The 23,412-nt window shown below is 36.5% G+C and overlaps 2 protein-coding genes across 2 annotated transcripts; both read left to right on the forward strand.

Annotated features, from left to right (window-relative positions):
• Positions 1-3,393: 3,393 nt before the first annotated feature.
• Positions 3,394-20,612, forward strand: LOC118222295 (dipeptidyl peptidase 4-like). Its single transcript, XM_035407765.1, has 26 exons — positions 3,394-4,430; positions 4,693-4,777; positions 8,292-8,387; positions 8,540-8,634; positions 8,735-8,809; positions 8,900-8,952; positions 9,151-9,220; positions 9,634-9,754; positions 9,934-10,088; positions 12,405-12,505; positions 12,930-13,059; positions 13,786-13,824; positions 13,991-14,089; positions 14,187-14,257; positions 14,481-14,534; positions 14,872-14,996; positions 15,174-15,224; positions 15,499-15,597; positions 15,698-15,767; positions 16,213-16,407; positions 17,592-17,646; positions 17,748-17,847; positions 17,927-17,982; positions 18,310-18,382; positions 18,544-18,617; positions 19,618-20,612. The coding sequence occupies exons 1-26, from the start codon at positions 4,428-4,430 to the stop codon at positions 19,714-19,716; spliced, it is 2,244 nt and encodes a 747-aa protein (XP_035263656.1). The 5' UTR covers positions 3,394-4,427; the 3' UTR covers positions 19,717-20,612.
• Positions 20,613-22,005: 1,393 nt separating this feature from the next.
• Positions 22,006-23,412, forward strand: gcgb (glucagon b). Its single transcript, XM_035407767.1, has 4 exons — positions 22,006-22,101; positions 22,326-22,428; positions 22,606-22,761; positions 23,125-23,412. Exons 2-4 carry the CDS (start codon positions 22,334-22,336, stop codon positions 23,243-23,245), a joined length of 372 nt encoding a protein of 123 aa, XP_035263658.1. The 5' UTR covers positions 22,006-22,101; positions 22,326-22,333; the 3' UTR covers positions 23,246-23,412.

Consider the following 23,412-nt stretch of genomic DNA (forward strand, 5'->3'; position numbering starts at 1 on the left):
CCACAGCAAATATCACAAAACCATATGTTGCAAAACAATTTTCGTGAAATAAAGGACACAAAGGAACATTTTATATTTCTGAATTACAGCAATTTTGTTACATAGGCTAAGGGAAAAAAATGTATCAAGGCATATTACAGGCATACTGACAAAAGTGCTGAATTGTGCACAAGTCGGAACACAAAATGGAAAATGTAGCTTAAGAAATACAAAGTGCAATATTTAAAAAAAAGTGATTTTCTTCAGTCCATGAACTCAACACATTTCTCCCCTGCTCCCGCTATTTGGAGTGCGCTTTTACATGTGTGCTGTCTTTCTCCTCTTGCTCATTAATTACACAAAGAACGTACAGCTTTGGTGGTTTGTGTGAGCTGGGACCGCACACAAATCAAGTTACATTTCACGTGGAGCTATAAAACTATCATTTCAAGTGGAGCTATCATTTTCATAATTATAATGCTCCCAACAATTAGACTCATCACACGATTGCGACGTGAATGCATTTTGTCTGATTATATATGTGAAATTCGTTTTGATAGCACTTGAAAGAGCCATTTGCATCTAAGTGTTGGTCATGCAGTTTCTGAATATCGTGCTGGAGGAGAGAGCCACACATTCGGACCAGCACCTGCTGCCTATCGTCTGGCATGAGTAACATGACAATGGCAACGAGTCAAGTTTTTTAAATTATGTAAATTAAACCCAGATATTTAGGAGAAGTCATGGAGGAAGGGCATTTACAGTGTTGGAGTAGCCTAATTGTAATTTTGAAGTCTGAAGACCTGATGGCCTTGCCTCTGGCCTTTCTAGTGTTCAATGTGTCTAGTGTTTTCTTGTTAAAGGCTTACTGTAAGGATTTTTACCTTTAAAATGATATTAAATGACCAGGCTCACTCATATCTATGATGCACAAACCATCTCTGTCTCAGCGCACATCTCAGAAATCTGTGCTGCTCTGCCTGTATTTCCTCTTCTAAGATTTGTTTTAGATGTTTCTGGGTGTGCCTTTCTTTTTTTGTTTGGGGAGGGCTGGCTGTGGCTACAGGGCCTGTGGGGGATCTTGAGGTTTCAGCAGAACCTTTCTAGCTAGCAGGGGTGGACAGTAACTATGACAATCCAGTCCATTTTTCCTATGCTCCAGTCCATGTGTTCCCTCTAGCCACTTACTCGCTCAACCAATCAAAAATCTAAAGAAAAAGAACTCAGGAGGAACAGTCGTTTATATTGACAGGCACAGAAAGAAAAATACTGTTGATTGTCTTGATTGTTTAGAAGTGGACGCGGTAGGTAATTTCATTAACATGTAATTTCATCTATGCAACATTTTAAAGAGAGATGAATAAACAGCCCCCACGAACGCCGGCTATTATTAACGGCAACTTTGATTGCTTGAGCAAAATCAACAGGTTGCTGGTCAGCAGCTCGGATTGAATATTTCCCACATACATAACGTTTTATTCAGCGGCGACTGGTGAGCTGAACATTGGTGGGGCGCAAAACTTTCCTTTAAACTAATCATTGATCTCAACCTGTTTTCATTAGTAATTTTTCCTTTATTATCAAGCGTGCCAACGATCGGACTAATCAAATGGCAAGTAGCCTAACAAACACACAGCGTCTTCATACCGTGTTAGGGGGATTAAATCATAAATTCAATTTATTCGTTAAAAATCCATTTTAATCACCAAGTAGTCTACATTTAACAAACAAGATACACCAGTCATCTACCGTGTTAGCATTCAGAATAACCAGCAAAAACAAAACCTGCACTTCAATTTTGTTTACAGTCTACGCATTGCAGATATTTGATTGCGGAAAAGAAGTGCATGTATCCACAAATAATGTTAATTAAAAATGTGCACAATTTCGTACTGCAAATGAAAATAAATGTAGGCTATAAGGGCTAGGCTACTCGCTAAAAATGTCTATTTGGGGAGAGCTGGCTATATATGATAGTATTGCTATTGAGTAGCCTATTTTTGTATAATTGTGGATTAATTGCATTGATACTCAAAGAAAATCAGGGGAAGTCAGGGGAAGATTCCTCCACTGCTTAGTGATTAAAATGGATTTTTCTAAATCGCATTTATCATTTAATCTCCCCAACACAACGCGAAGAAGCTGTGTGTCCCTTTCCAATTGTTTAGTCAGATCGTTTGCATGCTTGTTAATTACTGAAAATTAATTAAAACCGTTTGAGATCAATGATTAGTTTAAAGGAAAGTTTTGCGCATCACCAATTTTCAGCTTACCAGTCGCCGCTGGTTTTATTTGGTAAATGGACTGCATTTATATAGCGCTTTTATCCAAAGCGCTTTACAATTGATGCCTCTCATTCGCCAGAGCAGTTAGGGGTTAGGTATCTTGCTCAAGGACACTTCAACACGCCCAGGGCGGGGTTTGAACCGGCAACCCTCCGACTGCCAGACAATCGGTCTTACCTCCTGAGCTATGTCGCCCCAATATTTTGTTTCAATTCGACAGTTTAAAGCAGTGGTGTCAAACTCATGCCATGGAGGGCCGTGTGTATACAGGTTTTCATTCCAACCAATTAATGCTGCCTTAATTGAGTCCAATTACTCATTCAGCCATATGCGTTTAACTACATTGAAGCACAGAATATAAGAAAATTTTTATTTAGACAATGCGGGTCACCATAGACGTCGGGTCACCATTGTGCACAAACCTGCATCCCTAATTCAGCAAATAATTTAACTAATTATATAATCAAGATCTGAGGCTGGAATGAAAACCTGCATACACACGGCCCTCCATGGCATGAGTTTGACACCACTGGTTTAAAGAAAGATGGATGAAGGAGGAAGAAAGGGAGGACAAAAGAGGAGGATGACCGATTATTTTCGTGGGTAAAAAAATTCTCAGCATTAATGACACTCAATAAACTTGAAATATTTTATGTAAAAGCTTGCATTAATAGTATACATTCTTTTTCAAACATTGTTTTCCTTAATTACAATTATGTGCACAATACATTAAAGATACAACTATTTTGAGCTGAGACATTCATTGGTTTGTACCTTTTTTCACCCACCTCCCACCGGATCTCAGAATCCACCCACCTCCCAAATCCCAATTTAACCCCTGATGTCGAGGTATGTAAACGTTAGCTAACGGTAGCCCGTTTGCTAATTATGAAGTTGTCTGAGCTTTGGTCAGATGATGTTTTATGGAATTTGAGCGAAGGGTCATCCAACTGTTTCACATTTCAGGCAATGCTACCTATCATGTGTTGCTATCTAATAACAGTAAAAATGCTTCTGTAAATGCATCATAGAAACAATACAACAGTGCGTTGGCATTAAAAAGAAAATGTACTTTTGAATACTTAAGTATTTTTAAAAGCAAGTACTCCAGTACTTTAACTCAAGTAAAAAATTTGACTGAACAACTTTCACTTGTAGTGGAGTAATATTTGACCAGGGGTATCTATACTTTGACTCCATGACTTTGAAGTAATGGGGTTGTGTACTTTGTCCACCACTGCTAGCTAGCTAGCTAACTACTGCTCTGGATAAGAGCGTCTGCTAAATGCCTGTAATGTAATGTAATACTGCAATGGCGGAGGTGAAGGAGCACAAGCGGACTGAAATGACAAGCCGATAGGGCTTGTTCAAACACCGGAGTCAACCTTGGAATTTCTCAATTCCTCAATGGTGATGGCTGAAGTTCAGCAAGGGGATGAAAAACGACACAAAGTTGGCCTGCTTTCTGTTGGACCACCTGTAAGCAACATTACCTGATGGTAGACACAGGATCACAGCAAGGCACAGTTGGCCTATGGCGTTAATGCGGTGGTGTCCAGTCTTATCCAAAAAGGGACGATGTGACAGAAGGTTTATGTTTTGCCCCAGCATTAAGACACCTGATTTTGCTTATCGAGGTCATAACTGAAGACCATGATTAGTTGATTAGTTGAATGAGGTACCGTAGTACTGGTATCGTTATTCACCATACTGGCCCTTTTCAGATAAGATTGGACACCCCTGCTGTAATGTACAGTATGTATGCTAAATGGAGGTGATCTGTAGATTGTTATAGAAACTATTTCCGCAAACGGTTAGATTTCTTCACTCATACAAAGTTATGTAGCTTAGTGTGCAGATTTATGAACATTTATTTGGCTACTACAATACCAATATCCAGCGCTTTCTTGCAGTGTGTCCTGAAGTTCAATGGTTCAGCAAAGAGAGCCAGTTTTAACCCTGATATCTTTATTCTCACGTAATTTTATTGTACCCTTTTACAACCAAGTTAATTTTTAACCACAACAGTAGAACTCCATGAGCTTCATTGCCATTTGGTTTGCTAGAAAAAAGGAGAAATTGTCATCCACTCCACGCCAACAAACCAAGGGATTGTTATAACTTGCCATTTTCACCTGAGAATACCGAGTCCCCAGTACAATTATGGTGAGTTACTGATGTTGATTTATATGCATTTGTTGGAGTTTTACTTTATTACCCAAAGGTACATATATTTGTGATTCTACAGCATAACTGTATGTAAAGTATTCACATGCGATACAAAAAGTTATAGCACGTAATTCTGGATGATGAAAAAAATTGTTTGAAAAAGTTTGAATGGCACGTGTCCCTTAAACTTTCCACATCATTTATTTATTTATGTATTCATTTATCTATTCATTTATTTATTTTGCCTTCATCTTTAAAGGGCTATGGCAAAGTTCTTCTAGGGATCATAGGTGCAGCAGGCGTCGTCACGTTAATTGTGGTACCAACAGTTATTTTTTTGAACGGTAAGTTTATCCCTCAGTTTTGTACTAAAGAAAATTAATTGTTTGTTCATATGATATTATCTTACAGAGTATATGGCCCCTATATGCACTTCTCTGTTGAAGTTTACACTGGTCATTTTACTGTGCAGTTATGATGTTGAATTAAAATAAGCACCTTAAATTTGAAAGTAAAATAAAACAATTAACTGTCTCTATTTGATACTTATTATCTTCATATCGTCTTTGTATGTATCCCAGAAACATTCTGGTAAATGCCATTTGTGTAAATTTATTCAACATTTAGTGATTTATAGTAGGCCGAGAACAAAAAAGTTGGCACTACATTTTATATTTCAGGTGTATTAGGCCATTATCATTATTATTTTTAGTATGAACATTTTGTTTCAAATGTAATCATATGCACTATGGCTGCATTGGTTGATTATTTTGTTTTATTCTTTTACTATTTTTTTCTATAAGCCCAATTCAGTTCAACTGAAGTTCTGCTTTATTAGGGGTCCATTATTTTTTTAAATTGTTTTTTCCGCCCAAAAAGTGTTTGCACAGCAAAAACTTTAAACCTTGGCAGTTAGGTTCCCATTCCCACCTGTTACTCAGGTAAGAAAACTTACCTAGATTGGCTAGATGATGGCACTATAGGAAGAAAGTGAATGTTTAAAAATGGATGAAAAAGGAGCCAATTAATATTGATATGGGTGTGGATTATCACAAAAATGGTTATAACTTTTGAATGCAACATCTGATCATCATGAAACTTTACAGAGACTTTCTTCATGTCATACCCAGGACACACGCAAAAGTGAATTCAGTTAGGTCAACATGCGGCACTATTGCAGGGGAAAATGTGAAAATGCCCATAACTCATGAACCAAATGGCCAAATCAGTTCAAAATCTGTAGGCAGTGTCTTGGTTAAATGTATATAACTTAAAAAAACATGGCCACCATCAGCCAATTAGATTTTAGCATGCATCAGACAGAATTTCTGTTGTCCAGTCATCTTGAAATTTGGTACATTTGTACTACTGGGAGCCTATACTAGTAGGAGAAATTTGGTGAGAATCGGCCAGTAGGGGGTGCTACAGTAATTAATCAAACCTTTGAGTATTTCTGCAGGGATATTTCTCAGTGCCTTTGAAATAATGCCATATCCTCTGACATACCTCTGCCTGGACACAATACATTTGCTTTAATAATCCATAATGTTCTCCATATTTGTTTCCAGAAATTTTGCATTTCACTTAAAATGCTACTTGTTCCATAGAAATGGACCAAATTTGGTGTACGCCCTCTTTAGATTATGTTGCATCAAAATTCCATACAGAAATTTGATACATTAAAATATGGATGAATAAACAGCCAATTAATTTTGCTATGGGTGTGGCTTATCACAAAAATGCGAATAACTTTTTAACGCAAAGTCAGATCAGCATAAATAGGCCAATAATGGTGTTACGGTAATTTATCAAATTATTTGCATATTTCAGCATGCTTATTTTACACTTTGCATTGTTGTCATGAGCTTTCCATCAGCATACATGTCTCTGACTGGAAAACAAATTAGCCTCAGTAAACCATCATGTCCGCCATATTGGATTTCCAAAATTTTTCATTGAAAATGGACCAGTTCTATACATAATTTTGATACATTAAAACATGAATGATTGAGGACCCAATATAAATGTGGGTGTGGTTTATCACCAAAATGCTAATAACTACCAGAGTGCAAGAGAAATTGATGAAATTTTGTAGCTATGTTGGCAGTCACATCTAGAGCCTAACTCCGAAGTATTGACCCAATTGGATCACTTGGTGGTGCTATTGAGCACAATCATTTTAATTCATGAAAAATCACTGTTGTGCTTTAGAGATATAAAACTTGCTGTAGTGATCAATTTCCTCATCTGGGAAAGTGGTCTATTAATGAATGCTTTTAAAACACAGACTCTAAAAACCAAGGAACTCCATAAAAAGAGTAAGAAACATTAACCCCTGTGCGCCATAGATCAACTAACAAAGGAAAATTACCTGGATGTTTTATATAATAGGTTTGACATTTGTGATTTTTCTTGAGAGTGTGACAAAGTTCTGAACAGTATTAACATCAATGTGACTGTAGATAGATTGGGAATTGATTTGAAATCTGTACTGAAAGTCTTTAAACATGTCAATGCTAGCAAGGCCTCAAGACCAGATGGTATCTCTGCTTTAAAAAAATGTGTGCAGAGGAATCACCCCTCTGGGGCTCGATCTTTCAGAGATCTAGAGACTCACACACTGTTCCAACATGGAAAAAGGAAATAATTCCCCCTATTCCTAAGAAACCCTCTGCACAGGAGAATAATGGCCTTAGACCTGTCACTCTTGTTGCGTTGTAATAAGTGTATGGAGAATATCATTTTGAACAAGTTGCTGTCTAATGTTGCTTCACAGCTAGATTTTGTATATTCAATATAAATCAGATGTAACAGTTTACATACCAGAGATCCAGCACTGTTTCAAGTGTTGTGCTTATCTTATTCTCGATGTTAAAAAGACTGAGATGATTGAGGACCATTTGCCAGTGGTCATAAACAAGCTGGACGTAGCCCAAGTGACCACGTATGAATACTTGGATATTCATCTTGATAATAGATTGACTTGAAAGGTCCAGATAGACATTATCTGTTACTTGTTACATTGCCTGTTACTATGTTACTTTTATACACTTCCATAGTTGAAAGTCACCTGTGCTAAGGCCCTTCAATTTGGTTTGGCAGTCTCTGAGCAGAAGGCCCAGATTACCCACCTGATACAGCCATGAATCACTTGGGAGTCAAGCAGCAGCCCACCCTCGAGTCCATATTTGAGCAAACCATCCTCAAAGAGGTCCAAAAAAAATATCCAGACCCCAGCCACATCTTACACAATGAATACCAGCTCCTCCCCTCAGACATAGTTCAAGAACCCCTTTAGAAGAGTTGCATATATTTATATCATTTCAACCCTGATCATTTAATTTCACTGCAGTGGTGATCGAACTTGTGCTAGTGTGTTGTTAGCCTTTCTATGAGAGCTAGCACAAGTCAATAGCACTAACCCATAAAACTGATTTTTAATGTTGATTTTTTTAATGTAAGTGAAGCATTTTGATATTTGTATTTTGATATATGTTAAGTTTTTTTTCTTTGCTCAACACAAAATGTGTTCAGTTATCCTGGACAGCTTTCCTGATTCATTTTATTTTGATAGTATTAAAGCAGTTCATGAAGAAAGGGAAATGGTTAGGCTATTTTTGATTTTCAGACTTCTACATGAAGTAAAATTGCCATAAGAGAATAGAAAAGAAAGTTAATGAAAGCATATTGCATAATTCTTTCAGTCATGTCTTTTATGCCACCACCTATCTGTCACTCAACCCCCCCACCCCCCACCAAACCTTTGAAATCCCATCAAAATGTTACTCATAAGGGGAGAAATCCCCTTCAAACCAACAATTGAATGGTGAATATTGTTCTTTGTTGCTGCCATTTCAGAACAAGATGTGGGCGATCCAATGAAGACATACACACTTGACGACTACTTCAACAGCACCATTCGTTATAGATCATACAATATGCGCTGGATATCAGGTAATGTATGGAGGTGTTTACTGTCCTCTCACCTAAAAGCACTGCAGTCAAAGGCATGTGTTAATCATTGTTGGTACTTAATTTTGACTTACAAATGAATGCAAGAATAATTAGAGTTAATGCAATACTCTTCTGCCTTTCCCCTCTGTTAGACAACGAGTACCTAAATAGAACCAGAAATGGAGCAGTAGTGCTTCACCAAGTCGACACAGGAATCATCTCAGTATTTTTGAACAGCGATACCTTAGTAAGAGGTTTTTCATTATGCAAAATGATTGAATGCATTTCTTTCCTTAAATTGTAACGTGAATTATCATTCACCAATTTTTTAAATATTTATATTCTAGGATGAGGTACAAGCAACTGATTACTTGGTGTCTGCCGATCGGCAGTATGTATGTTTTCAGATCAATTACACAAAGGTAATTGAAAAACGTTTTATTTCTTTTAAAGAATAATGAAAAGGTTTGATCCAACATAAAGCTAATTGCTTGTGAATTGTTTTTCAACAGCAATGGAGGCACTCTTTCACTGCTTCTTACTCTATGTTCCACAGGGAAAAAAAGTAAGTGCATTGCCTTGTGTCACATACGCCGTTCTCTAAATCCTCTTTCAGATTTATAGGGTTAACAGTCGACAGACACAACTCTCCCAATATTAATATATGTGCTGTTGTTTGTGTATGCACCACAGATTAATTAAGTCATAAACAAGGGTCTTAAAGACAAATGAGGAAGATAACTCTCCTTTTTTTCACTTTTAGTTTGTTTGTGGAGTCCCATATTCCAGATATGGTGCAGAACTTAGCATGGGCTCCAACTGGAAATAAACTGGTAAGCACACATCTCAAGCGCATTCATTCATTCACTCCTGCAATGATATTGCTGTATGCTAGTGCATGTGCAAACATTCTCCCACTAAAGACATCATTCAGCCATGCTTTAATATCAGTGGGAAAGTATGTGCTTCTCCACCTCATATGTTTGGTAAGAGTGATACTATACATGCTTCATTGTGGCACCTCCCACCGTAATGTCATGGAAAGTACAACATGATGCATTCTCCCTGCTTTCCCACATTATAAGGAAGTAAGTTATTGTGGGAATTGTTATTGTCCTGTTAATGAACATACTTCCTGAACGCAATATCATAATTATTAAAAATGTTGTTGTGTTTGTAAGCATTCATAAATAAATGCAATGCAATGCTTTCATCACTACTAGTGACAGTGTTTGTTTTCTGACAGGCCTTTGTTTGGAATTTCAATGTTTATGTAAAACCAAACGCCACAGCGGAAGCTATGCAAGTGACTACCAACGGGCTAGAGAATGCGATTCTCAATGGCATCCCTGACTGGGTGTATGAGGGTAAGAGCAGAACTGGGACTATTTCACAAAAAAAAAAAAAGAATTCATTCATGCAAAAAACATTATGGACAAGTAACAGCAATCTTTCTTATGGTTTGCATTGGTGATCACATGATTTGGAAATGCGAAGGCTTTTAATATTTAATGTTGAAATGGAACATTTTCTCCATTACTTTCAGAGGAGATGTTCTCATCGAACAATGCAATGTGGTGGTCTCCGAGTGGGAGGTTCCTGGCCTATGCAGAGTTTGATGACAGATTGGTCCCCAACATTGAATATTCTTGGTATGGATCTGATCAGTATCCCCAAACAGTCATTATTCCATACCCCAAGGTAAGATGTCCTAATAGCAGTAAAATAAAGTTAAATTCATGCTGAAAAAAAGGTGGGGGGGATTGGGGGAGGGGCGCAGTAGGGGGAATGTTCAATATTGGACCCTCTGCAGTACCTTTGCAGACCTCCTGTTGAAAGCCAGGCTGTGAAATGTTGGCTAGCGTTCATTCCAAATAGGCGGTCTGCATCCTGAACCAAACCAAGCTGGTTAGCCTGTTCTGATCAATACAAACATTACAATAAAAATTGTTCCTCTATTTTATGACAATATTTTAGGTAAAAATACTTTACTGAAACAAAGAGGACGTCGGGCCTGAGCTGTTTGTTGCAGAGGTGCAAGCCACAAACTTAATGTGACATTTAACAGAAGGAAAAATGTATTTAAAAAAACAAACATGAAAACAAATACAAATTTGCTAGTTGAGCATAACAGTACATTATAAAAACTATAATCTTTGTTTTGAGCTTTTATTTGATCATTGTTCTCCCCCTGTTCCACAGTTGCAAGCACTTTCACTATCAGCTTATGGGAAGCACTGCATTATTTTCTGTTGTGCTGTATGGCATTCTTAACTTGCAATTACAGTGATTGGGCTCCAAGTGATGCTTCAGTCTGAAATGAAGACAGAGTGACGGGATAGCATTAACTGTGAGGATGGGTGGCAGTAGTGCATATGCATTTACCATAATTCATAGTAGAAATAAAAGATTCCTTATGACTGTATTGCACCATTACAGTACAGCAGAATAACGTACTGCATTGTGATGTCCCCCTTCACTGAACCTGACCCGACCCTTAGGTTGGTTTGAGCCAATACTTTATGATAATTGATTTGAGTCGTGTGACCACATTGAGTACCTGTGACCACAATCCATTGTGCTGATTGCTAGTCCATTATGCTCAGGCTTTCCCTATTTGTTAAAAAGTATCTAATTTAATCACCCAACTATTCCCGTTTGCTGTGACTAACTACTAGGCAAATATATAGCTTCAGCACAAATTGCTTTATGCACACTGTGCACACACTAACTTGATCAAGTTTTTAAATATAGAGACAGAACGAATGCGAGGGGATATCCATGATATGAAAAGTTTGCAACAGCAAAAACAAAGTCAGAAAAAGATATGACAAAATGGACACGAAATGAAAAATAAAAAACAAATTTGCTGAATTGCATTTTTTTTCGGGTTGGGCTCAGGCTTCTTAAAATAATGTGATCTCAGGCTGGGCCGAGCTCGGGCATCAATTCACTCTGGCCGGATCAAGTCAGGCTTGAATTTTCAGGACCATTGAGAACGCTACTATCACTTAACAACATTGTCGAAATTGCACTCTTGTATCACACTCGTATATAGTGGATATAGAAATCGAAAAAGATGACTATTATAGATTCTGAGATACATCAATGCCAGACTTTTGAAGATAATAATTCCAGGCCATACTTTTGAAGATTTTTTCGAAAACAGTTATTTACTATACTATACTGTAATGCTTGTTCTGGTTGTAAGTGTATAAACTCTCCAATGAGCAAGTGCTGTTGTTGTTAAAGTAAAGTCCATCAATATTTATCCAAATTAATTATCTCTGCCAGGCGGAGCCTGGAGTGGATAATGCATTTGGTCGCGTGTGTTTGTGCGTGTGTGTGTGTGTGCATGTGTGTGTTTGTGTCTCTATCTGCAGCTAATCTCGCATACTACTGGGCCAATCAGCCTAATATTTGTTGTGCATGACAGCAGGCCAAGGACCTGAATTCTCGAATATTTTGCAAATCGGTCAACGACAAGTATTTTATTTGAATTAATTTCCATCATTGTTGTCCATTGAAATAGATTGAGTGCTAACTCCTAACTGGCCGCTAGGGGGCGCAAGTGATCAACAACTGCTTCCGTTTGGAATGCCTGGCAGAGATCTGCACTCTACTGAGTGCACTCTTATAGTTATACAATGTAATTATCTAATATGACCTAGCTTTAGCATAGCTACACTTACCACACCTTTCCTTAGTTTGTTGTAAGTTAACTGCTTATTCATCCTGGATTAATGGAAGTACTAACCAAACAAATAGTATCCAGTCTTTGTCTCAGTGTGTCTTCACATACATTATATGGGTTTGTGTAAATTTCATAGACTGCTATTAAATCAAAGCAAATTCCTGTGCAAAGGCATATTTCACATATTTCAGTTTTTCATTTACAGTGTAGTGTTTTCTCAGCATCCTATGTGACATTTGCATAACATAAATCAATATTACAAGTGTGCATCTGTAAACATATTGCGTTATACATTTACCAATACACATAATTTTGTTATCAAGGCAGGGGCAACAAATCCCACAGTCAAGCTGTTTGTTGCTGATACTACCCAAGCCCCACCACAAATCATGCAGGTTGCAGTGCCAAGTTCAGTAGGAGCAAGGTACAGTATGGTTCAGTTTTATGTAAATATAAAATGTAATAGCATTCACAGTTGCCAATAATTATTAGCTTTATTACAAGTATTTTGTTTTGAATCTACAAAACTGGTGTGTAAAATAATATTTTGGGATAGTTTTATACTAGGGGTCCCCAAAACCTGTCCTGGAGGGCTGCAGGATGTACTGGTTTTCATTGTTTCTTAGAACTTAATTGATCAATTCAAGTGATTAATGGGTAATTCACCCCACCTGGTTTCTTGTGTCTGAGCTGGATGATTATTATATGATGAAAAAAAAGCATATCTGTGTTGCACTATTTTATGTTAGGAAATTGTAGAACTGTATAATAAATGGTAGAATTAGCCACTTTAAAGATCTAAATTATGTATACATCTTCTCCATGAGTGTTGTGTTCCCTCCCTATAGTGACCACTATTTGAGTTCCGTCACCTGGGTTACAGACGAGCGCATTGCAGTCCAGTGGCAGACGAGGAAGCAGAACTATGTCCTTTTACAGATCTATGACTTTGATGGGAGCCACTGGAATGAGACAGAAGTAAATGTCCCACCTGTAGACATTTTTATTTTTAAAGTCCACCTGGTGCCAGTATCTAAACAATTTCCATGGACAATTAAGTAACTGGAAATAGACCCGAAACTCAGAAATTGGTTTTACTTTTTTTTTTTTTGATTACTTTTTTTTTTAAATAATAAAAAGATATTATGGAGCATTCATACATCAATGAATCTTACATAGTTCATCATATCCATCATATAAATGTTATCATACATATTAAAACCAGTTTAAAGCAATTTTTGTTAGGCAAAACATTTTTGTGCCAAAATGATTACTATTTCTTAACCAATGATTACTTATTTCATAACCATGTCGGTTCTTGTATGCTTGCAATTGATATGTAATCTTCTGGAAATGGTTATGGAGAATATTTAGAAATATGAAGACCCACCATCAAATAAAACTGAATAATCTTATGAGAAAAACTAAATGAAAATGTGAAACTGAAGCCAGCTGTGAGATTCCGGAAATGTTTCATAAACTCAGAACCTGAAGTGCTTCAGTCAAATCTGTAATGTGATTCCGGGGATCATTAAGTAAATCATTTATGTATAAATGATATCTTCCCAGTTGAAAGTGAAAAAAATAACATACAAATATTCACCCATAAAATAAAAGCATCATTACACAGAATAATATTGTTAAAAAATGTTACTAGAAAAGTGATTTTAAGTTCCATGATTTCTTTTTGTTTTTTGTTTTTAGAGTCACGTGGAAGAGAGTGAGCGTGGATGGGTTGGGCGAGTATGTTTGTTTAAAATAGAAACAGTACAGCAAATAAGAAGTAATATGTAACCTCATACATGCACCATGATAGCCTTATTTAATCAAGGTTAAGTGTTAACTTTTAGTAACAGATTAAATGTTGTTTAACTTTGTGTGAAACCAAACACTTTTAATCCTTTTTCAGTTTTCACCAGCTACACCTGTCTTTGCTGAGGACAACATCAGTTTTTACAAAGTGATGAGTGACTCAAATGGCTATAAGCACATCCATCACGTGAATGCTGTAAGTAGAAGCAGAAGTTTTAGAATCAGGGCTCTCTGTTGGACTGTTCTCCGTGGTTGAGGATCATCTTAACTCACCAGGCCTCCTCTGTTTGAAGGGTGTGGCCACCCCCATCACATCAGGAACTTGGGAGGTGATCTCCATTTCCAAACTGACCAAAGACGCCATGTAAGTCTCATAGAGTGGTGTATTAACTTTTGTGAATATGCGAAATTACTTCTTTCACACGAGTGATATGGGTGTTTGATACCTTTTATCAGTAAATAACTTAAATAATCATTTAAAAATATGTTTTGTGTTTACTCTGTTTCCCTTTGTCTAATATTATATTTTGTCCAAGGATCTGAAACCATTCAGTGTGACAAACTGAAAAATATCTGTATTTCCACAGATACTACATCAGTAACGAACACCTTCGGCGGCCTGGCCAGAGGAACCTTTACAAGTAAGAGGCATTTTCATCTGACTGTAGAGGTCAGCCCAAGTAAAAAATATCCTGTGGCTTAATATGGAAATAAATGACATCATTAATAAATTTCTTCTTTGTTATCTGTTGAACATGAATGTGGAATCCTGTGATTACAACATTGTGAACTTAAGAATATGTATGTACTTTAGTCATTCTAAGCACCATTTTCACAATCAGCACCCGTTGTCCTGTATCTCTACTGTAACAGTACAAATTCAAATAAAGGTATTTTTCATTATGTTTATACCTTTTTGATGACTTGATAAAAATGTATACTTCATGAAAACTGAGTGTGTGTTTTTTAATCTGTCAGGATTGCAGTTGGCAGCAAACCTTCCACTCCTCAATGCCTTACTTGTACAGTGGATGAGGACCGGTGTCAGTACAACTCGGCGTACTTCAGTAAAAATGGCTCTTTCTACTGCATGGAGTGCTATGGTCAGTTGCCTTGCCAACGAGGGCTCAACCAAAATGAATGCATAAAATTGCCATGACAGATTTTCAATCCACAAATCAAGATGTTTTTTTTATAGTCCAGTATATGCAGTTATATAGCTGGGCATAAAATGCTTGCTTATGCAAAAATTCCATAAACCTTTTCATATAATTCAACAGGACCTGGTCTACCTTTGTTTATACTTTATGACAACAGGGGCACTCTAACAGGTAAGCAAATCAACAGAATAACTCTCATTTTCTCTTATGTACATATCAACCACAGATATAGACATTCTTCTCCGGCTTAAGAACAGATATGATAAAAAATAGTTTCAGATGTTATTATGTATATTTAATACAGAACTTTCAAGAGTAATAAAAATAGATGGCACAAATATGCTCTTGCTTTAAATATACAAACCATTGTATACATGCATGCATCATTCTTTAAATGTTTGCAGATTTCAAGTAATGAAGAAATATATTTACAATTTGATTTTAGAGATCCGGGTTATTGAAGACAACAAAGATCTGGAACAGATTCTTTCTGGGATCCAGATGCCAACCGTGCAGCGTGACACCATCAGGATCGGTGGATTGGGTAAGACTTTGATGGTAGAAAACAAGGTTGAAAGTTGTGAAGATGCATACTCAACACATACCTCTAATTGATTTGTTCTTGTCTCCTTGTTTTCAAACAGACCTTTGGTACCAAATGACTCTGCCTCCTCATTTCGACAAATCAAAAAAATATCCCCTCCTAATCGATGTGTGAGTATTACTGACTTCTTATTGGTTCTGTTGATTCGCCAATTATTCTCATGACTCTTTACATGATGTACATACTCCTAGACCCTTCACAAATTCCATCTATACCATCATTACCAGAGCATAACAAGTCTATAGATCATTCATATGCACATTGCCAAGAATTTTAAGTAAGGGTTGACATCATGGCAAGTAACATGAGTTCAGTCATATTTGAGAACAGCATTTTATATGGTATTTGTTCATATGTCATCATTATTAATGCAATACATTTGCGTGGCATGTTACTGAACGCTTTAGGAATACATTTTATTATTTTTTATTATGTTAAGTATGCCTGATGATCTTCTGACCTATGATGATGGTGCAAACAGTGACTTGACTTTATAATCATCTTAATATCAAAATGTACTCAAGGACAAATTTGATCTTAAATCTCTTAATGTAGGTACGCAGGACCATGTAGCCAGAAGGTAAATGACGTTTTCAGGCTGGACTGGGCCACATACCTTGCCAGTACAGAGAATGTTATTGTGGCCAGCTTTGACGGAAGGGGCAGTGGTTACCAAGGTGACGCTATAATGCACGCTATCTACAAACGGCTGGGAACATTTGAAGTGGAAGATCAAATTTCAGCTGTGAGGTGAGTCGCATCTCTGTGAAGCCAAACGAAAGGCCCATCAGCACCTGTCCTTGGTCTAATGTCCATTCATCACATGCTTAGAGAAGCACTGATGAGCAGTGAGCCCGATCTCTTATTTTCGTTCCCTACTTACAGTGCCGTGAAAAGTGTTTGCCCATTTCCTCATTCCCTCTATTAGTGCATATCTGTCACACTGAATGATAGTTCAGATTTACACAAAATGTGATATTGGACAAAGGGAACCTGAGTAAACATAGAACCATGTTTTAAATTCTTTAATGAAAAAGTTATCAAACACCCATATCACCCTTGTGAAAAAGTAATTTCCTCCTTAAACTTAATAACTGGTTGCACCACCTTTAGCTGCAATAACAGCAACCAAATGTTTCCAGTAATTTGATATCAGTCTTTCACATCACTGTGGAGGAATTTTAGCCCACTCTTCTTTGCAGAACTGCTTTAATTCAGGTAGATTTTTGAGCATGAACGGCTCATTTCAGGTTCTGCCACATCATCTCTGTTGGATTCAAGTCAGGGCTTTAACTAGGCCACTCCAAACCTTAAATTTAGTTTATTTTCAGCCATTCAGATTGATTGATTGAGTTGGTTGACTGTTGTTGGTTGATTGAGTAACTAAGGAGGCAATTAATTTCTCACATGGGTTATATGGATGTTTAGTAACTTTTTTCATTAAATGTGTACATGTGTACTCAGTTTCCCTTCGTCTAATATTACATTTTGTTTAAAGATCTGAAATCATTCAATGTGACAAATATGCAATAACTGAGAAAATCAGGAAGGGGGAAAATACTTTTACACAGCACTGTATATAAGGAGAGATAACCCTTATGAAAGTAGGAAGTTACCTTATTTTGTTAACATGGATTACCCAATTCTTTGAAATTGCACTGCTGATTCTAATATTATAAAGAGTTAACTTGTCACTGAATAAAACCCTGCTGTACTGGATAAATCTCTTGATGCTCTACTATTTTCAGTCTAATGATGGTTTTAGTTATAATTGTAATTGCTAGTTTAACCCTGTTACCTGATCCACTTTCATGTACATATCTTATGATGGTAATCATAACCGTAACACTATTTTTAAGGGAAGTTTTCTTGTAGGTTCATTTTTCAGATGTAAAATAAAACATTTGTAACAAAATCCATTTTTTCTTTTACAGACAATTTATTAATATGGGCTTTATAGACAAAGACAGAATAGCCATCTGGGGTTGGGTAAGTGGTAATGTGTTGTTTTTTCTGAATAAATGGATAACATTTATTTCAAATAAACACTATACTGTAGCTTTCCATTCTATGATTACTTCCTCTTGCAGTCATATGGAGGTTATGTAACATCCATGGCACTGGGTGCTGGGAGTGGAGTTTTCAAGTGTGGAATGGCAGTTGCCCCAGTATCTAAATGGGAATATTATGGTATGTACCAAAATAACTGTATACAAATTCAAATACTAATAGCAATTTTGTTATAATCGTATAACTTTGATGCTTTCAGACTCAATCTATACTGAACGTTATATGAACCAACCTTCTGATAATCCTGCATATGAAGTAAGTGTTAAATTTATTTCTTGTGATATTAACAGAATGTTCAGCAATTTCTGTTTCATAAATGGTTTGAATGGAATTGGGAATGTTTTTTCAACTCTAACAATTACACTCTTTTTTGGAATATTTTCATCAATATCATTATGTTTTACACATTTTGTTCACTGTTTATATGATCTGTAAAGAGGTGCAGGCATACAAAGTTAATCAAAATATATATTTTAATTATGATGCTGAAGTTGTGACAGAAATGCAAATAATCAAATAATATCTCATTATATCTGTGATATTCTTTATAAAAGCAAGTAATCTCATTGTATGCTTTTACAGAATTCCACAGTAACCGGTAGGGCTGCAAATTTCAAATCTGTTCAATACCTTTTGGTTCATGGCACAGCAGATGGTAAGTGTATTTTAAGATGTTCTCATGCACATGTGCCTGATATTCAGATACTCACATTGTAGTTAATGTTAAGTGTATTTCTCTCTCTCTCTCTCTCTCTCTAAACTGATTTGTGAAGACTCCTAATTCTAATACCTCTTTTGTTTATTGCTACTTTTCAGACAATGTTCATTTCCAGCAAGCTGCACAAATCTCCAAAGCTCTTGTCGAGGCAGAAGTGGACTTTGACGCAATGGTAAAAAACATAGATTTAAGGGGCAGGAAACAAGTGGTGTGCAAATCTGTTGCTTTCAATTTGACTTATTAGTTGACTTGTGTAATGACAGTGCTTTCCAACATAAACTGCTTTTCAAAATGGCACCGTACTATGGCTTCATTGTGTTCACTATTCAGCATGTCAGTGGGGTGGATTTCTGCGAATTCAAACATGCACAGGGCAGGATAATGCAGTGTTCTAGCCAGGTGCTAGAATACTCAACATGACTGAAAGATGAAGTTTTATTGACTCAATTCCTCTTGGTAATGCAGAGGCAATTGGTCCAACATTGAAATAGCTATCAAGAAAGATAGCTAGGGAAGTAACGAAAAGCATGTTCATTACCTGGTTAACCTGTTGTGAACAGCTGCTGTGACTAAGCCCTATAAAGTAATTGGCTAACTAATGTTAGCTAGCTATCTTACTACTAGCTGCCAGCTATTTAATATAACATGCCAGTAACACTACAGTAATTTGACCCAGATGCATATATACCATTAAGCTTTTACTAGTCATAGTCACAAAATGAAAAGTTAGCTAGCAACCTATCTATGCTGACAGATAGATATCCTGACTAGCTATATGGCAACAACAAGAAACCCTTACAAATCTTTGTGGCTATTAGTCTTTCTTGTTGGTGTGTCTGGAAAGCATTCAGAGTAGTAGATACAGTACATATTACTGAAAAATGTATACACGTTTAAAACAAAGCTGGCAATGACAGCACCCTTTCTGCCAGTGCCCTGTGGTGAAGATGATCACTCAGTCCCAGTAAGTAAAGACCAGTAGTGGCCTTGCTGTCTAAGGTATGAGTACACCAGTGCCATACCAGAAAAATGCATTCCACACCATTATGAAACCACCATAAACAACACTATTGGAAAACGTTCATATTGTGGGTTTTTTTCCCACTGTCTGTCGTTCCTTAATATTTTTAAATATAATTTTGTGTTTAATTTTTTTCCTTTTTTTATTCTAGTGGTACACTGATAAGGACCATGGCCTGGGAGGCTCTGCCCATCATCACGTCTACACACACATGAGCTACTTCCTCCTGAAGTGCTTTGGCATGAAATAGACTAACTGCTGCCATTCCAAATAAAAATAATCTATACACCAACTGCCCTTTCAAATACATATATCCTTTAACTACTGCCACTCCAAATATGGATATCCTATACTTCTGCCATTACAGATACATATATCGTAAACATTATAAAAATATTGCACTAAAAGTAAAACCTTTCATATTTCAGTGTGGCAGTTGGTAAAAATGTAAGCATGATGTAGAGCAAATTAATGTGTAACTTCAACTGATGTATTCTTTATTGTTTTTACCTGAATATTTATAATTGTATTTCATTTTTATAAATATCCCCAATAAATTGAACCAGGGCATGCTTATGCATACTCAACTACTAAACTAGGTTTACTACCTTTGCCACATGGCCTACCAATTGTTTTTCAAATCCTTAGATCCTCTCAGATTACTGCTATTCAAAAATATTGTCTTCATTCTAATAGGAAAACTTTTTGTTCTATACACTTACAATTGCCTTTATTGAACTTTGGAGTCTTGGACTGAGAATTATGTTGTGATGTCTTCCTATGAATTACACGAAGTGACTACTGCACTGTTTCTGCCACACCATGCCAGTGCCTGCTTGTGTTATAATTGTACGACTGAAAAACATGCACAGTGACCACTGTTTAAGACGTTTGGGAGATGGCATCTTATTTGCTAAAATAGATTTTAACATGCGGACATTCTTTTGAAAAATACTCATCTTGCTCTGAAATTAAAATCCTACTGCAATGTAAAGACTCTAGTAGCTAAAGTATGCCAAATGTGTCCCATTGGTGATGTACCATTGTAACGTTGGTACAGCTGTTTGAGATGTGGCATATATAAAAATGTGGATAAAGACTTCAACTTTAAAATGTGTCCATAATTAAATAAAATGTTAATATTTATGTGGTGGCGTTCATGCATTTCCTTTATACACAGTAGCTGAATCAAACCTAGTCAGTCATTTATAGACATTTGATTAAAGCAACGGACCGGAAGCACAAGTGTCCCTATGTATTGCATGCAAACAGGACCATAAGAGATGCTCTGTAAACTGCTTATGTATTACGTTTTTTTTCTCTCCAAAAAATCAGAACAATCTTTGTGGCCTATCTCTTGCATGTCCCTTACCACTCCCCCCACCCCCCACCATATTTTTTTCTCCCTCCCCATTTCTTTACTACTGTACACTCCCTCGCCACCCCTCCACCAAGAACTGGTAAGATGCAATGCCCCCTCTGATACTCATTTATCCCATTCAACTCTTCATGAACAATCTCTTCTCTGTAACATTCAAGTGCTTCTTTATCCCATCCATATCCTCAAATTATGTTACATAACCTTTTTCCCCTCATGTCTTCTCAAATCCAGCTTGTTTCTGTCTGTAAGTCTATGTAAAATATGCTTTCATTATATTTGAAAAAAAAAAAAAAAAAACATAGGAGCCTGATATTTCTGGCTTATTTTATTTGAAGTCATATGATGCACAGTGTTACGTCTACCCTTATATTTAAAGGTTATTCATATCAATTCTAAATTTGGGAAATGCTTTCTTAGAAATGAATATTTCCAGTCAGCCATCATAAACCACACACTTTTATTGTTATACTTCAAGTTATTCAAAACACTTAGCTCCATAGGAGATTAATAAATATTACAAAACAATGTATATTCAGCCATTTGCTGTGAATATGAGGTATCTGGAGACCATGTGGTGCATTTTATAGACCCCTCAGTCCCTATGAGGTTTGATTCTCCACCATTGTACTTTCTGTGATATGATTCCATCTCCAGCTGTAATCAAATCTTTTCCCATGTATGAATAAAGGGTAAAAATACATAAAAAGGGCAGACTTGTCAGCTGTCCTTTAAAAAATGAAATAAAACAGAGTAACGAAACCTAAAGCTGTACAAAGTTGCATAACCGTTGTCTATATGATCATCAGAAAGGCATTTTGTTAAAATATAAAATTATATTTCATATAAATAAAAACATGAAAGAATATTTGCTCTATGTGGCAATATGTGTGAATCATTGATTTTTTTTTATAAAAACAGCCATATGAATGTCCAATAATAATAAGTAAACCAGATGTGCCCCATTGATGCAACATGCTCAGTCAAGTGACAACTCCTATCTCCAACAGAAATGTCTACATCTCCTTTAAACAAAGAAAAAGCACAATTTTTCCCAGCGCAATGAAATGAGCACTGTCTAATGGATTGAGACAAATTAACATGATAAAAAGTCAGGACCGTACCTCCTGGACTGACGACTGTTGGTGGCTCCACTATATAAGGTTAAACAGACAAGGGAGGGACCCAGAGAAGAGTATTTATAACACTGACACACTGTCTGTCAGTCCTTCTCTGTCACACTCCAAGGGAATACAGGTAAATTTTTTGAGAAATTTTGATTCTTCATAATGGAAACATTTTCTGCTGTACAATTCTTTTGTACAATTCTGACACACACCGGGACATTTGATGATGTGAGAACCAATGACCTAAGTCTTTGTGCAAATGTGCTGTCATTGTATGACCTAGTTCTGTTAAAAAAGAAACATTAACATTTTTGTTCTGATGGTATTTGCTTGTTTTGCTGTTCATGTTGGTAGGTTGCACAATGAAGGGAATTTACTCTCTGGTTGGACTTCTTGTCCTGGTTAGTGTTCAGAGCAGTTGGCAAATCCCCCTACAGAAGACCCAAGACAACTACAGGTAATGTTTTTACAACATCCCTTTACTGCTGTTTTCTCAGTCTCAGTCTCAGTGTCAAAGGAACATATTCACATGTAATTACATCCAATATAATAAATATGAATTATTTGTAAATGTAGAATTCAAATGTTTAATACACATCTTTAAACTTCAACAAATTAATAACAATTTCTGTAGCTTATTGACAGAAGGTGATTTGTTTGACGAGCCGGTGGAACTTACACATGTGAAAAGGCACTCCCAAGGAACGTTCACCAATGATTATAGCAAATATCAGGAGATGAAGCAAGCGCAAGACTTGGTTCAATGGTTAATGAACTCCAAGAGAAATGGGTAAGTATCAATGGTGGTTTTCTCTACTTGGACTGTAACTATTTATTAATACATTTTAATCCTACTCATGCATTTTTTTAAAAATATGATGACAAAAATGAATCATAGTGTTACCTGAAAATCTGGAGTAATATACTATCCAGACTGAATTAAACACGGCTCATATGTGAGGTATAATTTTGTGGCATAATTTTAGTTTGTCACACAAGTAAATGAAGGAATTTTTGATTAATAAGAGCAAATTTTTTTTACTCTTATCAATCACTATTTCTTACTGGCAACTACCAGAATCACTGTTGCCACCAAATAGAAAAACATGTATATCCATCTAAAAATCCAATAACCCTTTTTGCACCATTCTAGAAATTCTTCAAGACGCCATGCTGAAGGGACCTTCACCAGTGATGTCAGCTCCTTTCTGCAAGACCAGGCTGCCAAGGAGTTTGTTTCTTGGTTGAAGTCAGGGAAGGCCATAGCAGAGTAGGGTTTTCATTTATTCAGCTACCAACTTCACAGGCCACACATTGCGAAGAGAGAAAAATGTCTGAATAATCTTCCTCTACAACATGTTTTTTTTTTTTTTTTTTAATTGTGTACTGTTCCCTCACTGGTTATACAAATAAATTTCCTGGAAGGAAGTTCTTGCGTTAA

The sequence above is a fragment of the Anguilla anguilla genome, chromosome 3 (assembly GCF_013347855.1).
Source record: "Anguilla anguilla isolate fAngAng1 chromosome 3, fAngAng1.pri, whole genome shotgun sequence".
In the NCBI taxonomy this organism is placed as follows: domain Eukaryota; kingdom Metazoa; phylum Chordata; class Actinopteri; order Anguilliformes; family Anguillidae; genus Anguilla; species Anguilla anguilla.